At 35.5% G+C, this 5,797-nt stretch overlaps 1 protein-coding gene across 1 annotated transcript; it reads right to left on the bottom strand.

Moving 5' to 3' along the window:
- Positions 1 to 215: 215 nt before the first annotated feature.
- On the bottom strand, positions 216 to 3,357 carry LOC114425450 (1-aminocyclopropane-1-carboxylate oxidase homolog 1-like). The gene is made up of 3 exons (XM_028392380.1): positions 2,686 to 3,357; positions 1,106 to 1,427; positions 216 to 764 (listed from the first exon to the last, which is right to left on the bottom strand). The coding sequence occupies exons 1-3, from the start codon at positions 3,189 to 3,191 to the stop codon at positions 507 to 509; spliced, it is 1,086 nt and encodes a 361-aa protein (XP_028248181.1). The 5' UTR covers positions 3,192 to 3,357; the 3' UTR covers positions 216 to 506.
- Between the last annotated feature and the right edge of the window lie 2,440 nt (positions 3,358 to 5,797).

Raw genomic sequence — 5,797 nt, 5'->3', positions numbered from 1 at the left:
AAGAAGAAAAATAGATCAAATGATCAATAGTAATTATCAGCAGTAGTTCAACGGTTAATGACTAGTCACAAAATGAATAGTTTCTTAGTAAACCAATTTTTTGGACTTCTTGTCGTAGAGAATTAAATTCTCTTGGTGTCAATATGCAAGGTGAAATATAAGACGGTAGACTAAGAATATATAGAGTGTCAACTAAGTAACTAACTGAAAGCAAATTTGTAATTCACAGCAACAAAGTTGAAAAATTTATTGACAACCACAAGAACATATCACGCAATTGTCATAATACAGAAAATTGAAAGTTATGCTCTTCTATAGTACAATGAACTAAATATGCCAAAACTTTATTCTTCTAGAACTTGTACAGTTTATTTAAATTCCTATGGACATTGAAAATCTCAGATAAAGCCTATAGGCACCAGCCACCAGTTAACTACGATAAATTGATGCAGACTAGCCAACTCCATGAGAATCAAGAAAAGATCGATCTAATACTTTTATTTGCTTCACAACCTTAAAGGCAGCAAGTAGGAGCTCCCATCAAGGCCTTTTGCATAATAATTTGTCAAGATTTCTTTCATATTCATGTCCCTATAGACTGGGGGGTTTTCTTCTGATAACAATTCCTTTATTGGACCATAACTCTTCGATGTACATTTAGATATGGTAAAATTCATGAAGAAGGTTGCTACAGAAATTCTAGGGCCCATATTCCTCAACAAGACCCGGTGATAAACACTGATGAACTTGTCATTAGTCATAAGCTGCATAATGATGATAAAAAAATTGATAAATATAGATATAAATATAATCATAAAAAAATGGGTAAAGGCAATACATAAAACAAAAGCTCCTTTGGTTGTTAAACCCTGAATGCCACTGAGTTAAAGTACAAATACATAATAGGAAAAACCCTATCTTTACATCTTGATAATTTTATTCACTTTTTGCATTCAAATTTTCTGTCTGGAACTTTGTGTGATGTTTTACATCTTTGAAACTTATTTAAAGCTAAATCTAGGCCATAAAGCTTCTCTGATAATCATATCTCAAGACCATCATTTTTGGTAAAAAAAAAAACACAGTAAACAATTCCCGAAGTTACCTGCAGAATATCTCCAATGTTGACAACAAGAGCTCCTCGCACTGGAGGAGCATTAACCCAATGATTCTCATGAAGAACTTGAAGACCACCAATCTGATCTTGCAAAAGTATTGTTATGAAGTCACAATCAGTGTGCTTTGAAATTCCCATAGTTAATTCTGGTTCAGGGCATTTTGGATAGTACTGACCCATAACATAAAGTGCTTTAGTGCAGTCCATTTCTTCAAGGTAAGAAGGATCAAGGCCAAGAGCCTCTGACAGTAGCTCAAAGATCGTGGTACCTAACGCTTTTACTTGTTTTGAATATTCAGCCACAATATCTCTACAAATGCACATTTAGTTGAGCAAAAGCACAAGGAAGATTCAAGTTTGATGGATATGCAAGTGAAATTATATAGTATGTAGAAACTAGAAAAGTAAAAATTGCATGGAAAGAGCCTAACCCAAAAGATTAGCCTAGTTGGTAGGAGGTTCTCAATTCTCATTACTCAAGTATTCTTACTTGCTCAATGAAACATAGCATGGGAATAGTCCTTTCCGAGGTTATTCCTTTCCATTTCCAGGTCTCCCCTTCAGGGTCAGAGAGCTCTCAACAAATACACCGATTGTTATAATTTAATCTTGTAAGGAGAATTCAACCCAAGAGACTTAATTGAGCTTGTGTAGGAAAATCTCGTGGATTATTTAATACATTGAGCTTCCTTATTTGCTCCATGTTGGATATAATAAATACTTAATTTGCTTATATCACAAAGAGAGGAACATAATTTGTCTCTGAAAAATTGCACTTTACCTTTATTCCTGGATTTTAAGACTCAACACAAAGTCCTTCAAATAAATACCTAAGATAGAGAACATGCTTCAAGAAGGTAATAGGTGGGGGGACTCTTTACAAGTTAGCATCCTTCAATGAAGAGTAACCTAATGGCCACCTCAGCAACTTAACCTGTCACATTAGCATTTCCACTAACGAAGACAGACTCATTATAATCAATAGACTAACTTGTTTATTATACTGATATTTCAGGGACTGTGTTAGGTTTTAAGAATCCAGGAACTGATAAAAAAAAAAGAGAGACCTTTCAATGACCAAAACTAATACTTTCGGCTCTTGTTGGGGTCTAAGAATCTAAAGACTCTGATTCAGTATTGTGAAAAAAGTGAATTATTTCAAAGACCAAAGTCTGGTCTTACTCTATCACATAACAGCCAAGAACTAGAGTTCTGCCTAGACAGATATATTACAAAGGGTAAAACTTAAGAGACATTTCCTTACCTCTCTTATGGTGTCAGTCTCTAATTAGAATTGGAGTTTCATCTCAGTAACTTATGAACTTTAATGCAAACCTTTATTATGAAGATTTCTTAGTCCATTTCTGATTGGAAAACAGTACCAAAATCACTAAAAGAACTGCATCTTAACTTTTTCCTATTATAAAATGGCAATAGAAAAACTACCATCAAGCAGGATCATGTGCATGATTTATCCCCAAAACTTATATTAGAAACCAGAGAAACATAATTTGTTCATTATAATAGAGAACCGCGAATTGGTTCGTGAGTACTAATAGAAATATTACCTACACACTGCTGGTATATCTTGTGGGTTTGGGGGATCAGGATTCACATCAAATGCAATTGTGTCCCTCCAAGTACCAGCCATGTCTCTGAACAGCTTCCCATTAGAAAAATACCTGACTTTCTTACTGCTATCTCTCGAGTAAAAGGGCTTCCTTGCCTCAGCATCTTGCTCATGAAACCTGCGGATTCCACTGATCATCTCATCCAAAACCTCCACAGGAACGCCATGATTGATCACTTGGAAAAATCCCCACTTCTGAGATGCACTCCTAAGCTGGTCAACCACTTCAGCATGCAGAGTTGAATTGCTGTTTATGTTCTGAAGATCTATGATTGGGATGGTGAAGTTGGAGTGAGTTGGTGAGGTGTGAGTTGAGTCTAACTTGACATGGAACATGGTAGGGATCTTTGTTACCCCAGAATCTAGGACACCTTTTACACCCGTTTTAGAATCATCAAATGCTTGAACTTCAGCTTTTCTGTCATTAACTGCCTCTAATGCCATACCAGGAAAGTTGGAAACTGGAAACAGAATCAAACTTTTGATGAGTGATCTTAATTAATGCCCCTTTTAGTCCCTTGAGAATTATTAGATTGTTGGGTTAGATGGTAGTATTAGTAGTAGGAAGAAATGTTTCCATCTGGGGCAGTTGTTAACTCTGTTTGAATCAACGGGGCTTGTAAGATTCTTGGACCAGCTATTATTGCGTTTGCGGGCCAAGACATTTTTCTACATTTTTTTGTTGTTGAAATAGACGAAAATAGGAGGCCTAGAAGCCTCAAGGGAAACCAACTTGAGCTAAATCAGCTCTATAACATCCCAAGTAATCTAGATTAAAAAGGATATTTATTTATAAATAAATAGAGTTTTAGAAAAATGATAAGATTTTATAAATAAATAAATAAGGAGATATAATTGTTAATTAAAATAATGATTTGAGAAAAAATAAAAAGGGTATTTCATTTATTTGTTTGATAGAAAATAAAACAGAGTTTGTTTTTATAAAATAAATAAATAAATAAATAAATATAGAGCAAATAATAGGCTGAATACCCTAGGTATAAATAGTTATGTTAAGTCAGGTGCCTCTTTTTGGCCTCATTTTCATTTTTCCCCTTCTCCTCTCAAAACTCTTTCTTTTTCCCGCAGCCCACCAAACCTGTCTCAGAAAAACGATGATCTCGGACTCGTTCACCGCTGGATCGTCGTAAAATTTGAGTACCATGTTCGCAACCCAATTTAGAACATTCTCACCGTTGGCAATTTCCAAATCATATCTGAGCTTAGAGGAAAACCCTTCGCATTGTAGCATTTTAATTTCCCGCAGAAACCCAAAACTGTCTCGGTAAAACTACGACCCCGATTTTGTTAACCGTTGGATTTTCATGAAATTTGGATATGTTGTTCGAAATTCAATTGCACACACTTTCGAAATAATATTCGTTGAGGGAGAAAAAGGAATCGCATGAAGAGAGTACAAGTGGAGGTTTCAATCTCTTCTCCGTCTCTCTGACGTTTCGGAATTCTATCGGAGCAGTCGAAGGAATAACTGAAGGAATCTCAAGGAACCGCTAGAGATGTTACTATTGCTGGCTGAAGACACGTGAGTTCGCTCAGAGGTAAGGGATGAGTTATTCACAATTGGGGATTAGTGAGAACATGTGTAGGGATCCTTAGAGAACTAAATTTGGGTTTATTTTATGATATTTATTGAATTATAATTTTTCTTTATGATTATGAATGCAATATTATTGTGTTCTATATACCAATTGATGTCCTGATGAGAATTGATTGATAAACTTGAGTGCTCTTGATGTCTTTGTGTTTAACCCATGATTTTGATTAATTGATTTTGATACAATTGTGAGAAACTATTTTAGAGGATTTACATCCCATGTTGTGATAAAATCTTTTGTATAAATTGTTATGTTGAGGTTATGAAATGATGATTCAAACTGTGAGTATGTGATAAATTGAACATGTGACGGATGATGAAATACATGTGTATTGAGATGAGATGTGTGTATTGAGTTATGAACTATGAACTGTGCAATCACACAATTGTAAGACCCTTTAAGGGCAACGAGTATTGTGATGAGATCCACTGTGGGAACCCGACGAGTTAAAATAATTTTGAAAACAATTGAGTAAATGTGTGTATTGCATAGTTCATAGATAAAGTGTATGATTCATGAGGTGTGATAACATGTTAAATTGAGATGATACCATTGTGATTGAGATTAAGTGTATGTGATAAATTGAGTATGTATATGATTGAGATATATATGTGCATTGAAGTGTTGTGTGCATTGAGTTTTGAACTATGAATTGTATAATCACACGATCATAAATCCCTTCAAGGGCGACGAGTTAATGCTAAGTCCCTTTTAGGGCGACGAGTTGATGCTAAGTCCCTTTTAGGACGACGAGTTGATGTTAAGTCCCTTTAAGGACGACGAGTTAATGATAAGACCCTTAAAGGGCGACGAGTTAAAATTATTTTTGAGAATAATTGAGGAGTCGTGTGTTTTGTATAATTCATAGATAGAGTCTGTATGCTAAAATGTTTTATGGGTTGGACCTAAATTAGGAGGGAGAGGCCCTGACGGACTTTTCAGAGTATAGGCCTTGGGGGTTACACGGTTTGAGTGCTCCTTTAAGCCTATGTTGATCCCATATGGTTGGAGCATTCTCGCAAAACATTGTGACCCTGACTGGTCTCCCTATAATATTACCTAGTGAGAGTGACTTGACTTACTATTGTGTGGTTTGTCTTGTCATGTACTCCTAGGCGCCCGACGAGGTTTTTCACTGACATGATACCACATTGCATATAGGCTTGAGTCTTAGCATAACTGTTGCATACGCTTGCTAATTGCTTATTATGAAATTGATGTGTTATTATGTCTTGATCGGAGTGTGTGATTCCTGTGTATTGTGATTGATGATTGAAAGGTGTGATTGATGGATGAAAAGTGTGATTGATGAATGACAAAGTGATGAAATAATGTGAGATATGTTAAGTAAATTGTATTTGGCTACTATATGTTGTGTTGTTTCTCTCTAGTAGTTAGAAATGTGATAACTCACTCCCGATTTGCTGTTTGTGT

The sequence above is a fragment of the Glycine soja genome, chromosome 9 (genome assembly GCF_004193775.1).
Source record: "Glycine soja cultivar W05 chromosome 9, ASM419377v2, whole genome shotgun sequence".
Lineage (NCBI taxonomy): Eukaryota > Viridiplantae > Streptophyta > Magnoliopsida > Fabales > Fabaceae > Glycine > Glycine soja.
The sequence above is the reverse complement of the archived record's forward strand: the minus strand, read 5'-3'. Positions and strand labels throughout refer to the sequence as shown.

Coding starts and splice junctions, on each gene's coding strand:
- LOC114425450 (XM_028392380.1), bottom strand. CDS start 3,191: ATGGCATTAGAGGCAGTTAATGACAGAAAAGCTGAAGTTCAAGCATTT. Junction 1,428..2,685: donor GATATACCAGCAGTGTGTAG/GTAATATTTCTA, acceptor GTGCATTTGTAG/AGATATTGTGGCTGAATATT. Junction 765..1,105: donor ACATTGGAGATATTCTGCAG/GTAACTTCGGGA, acceptor ATCATTATGCAG/CTTATGACTAATGACAAGTT.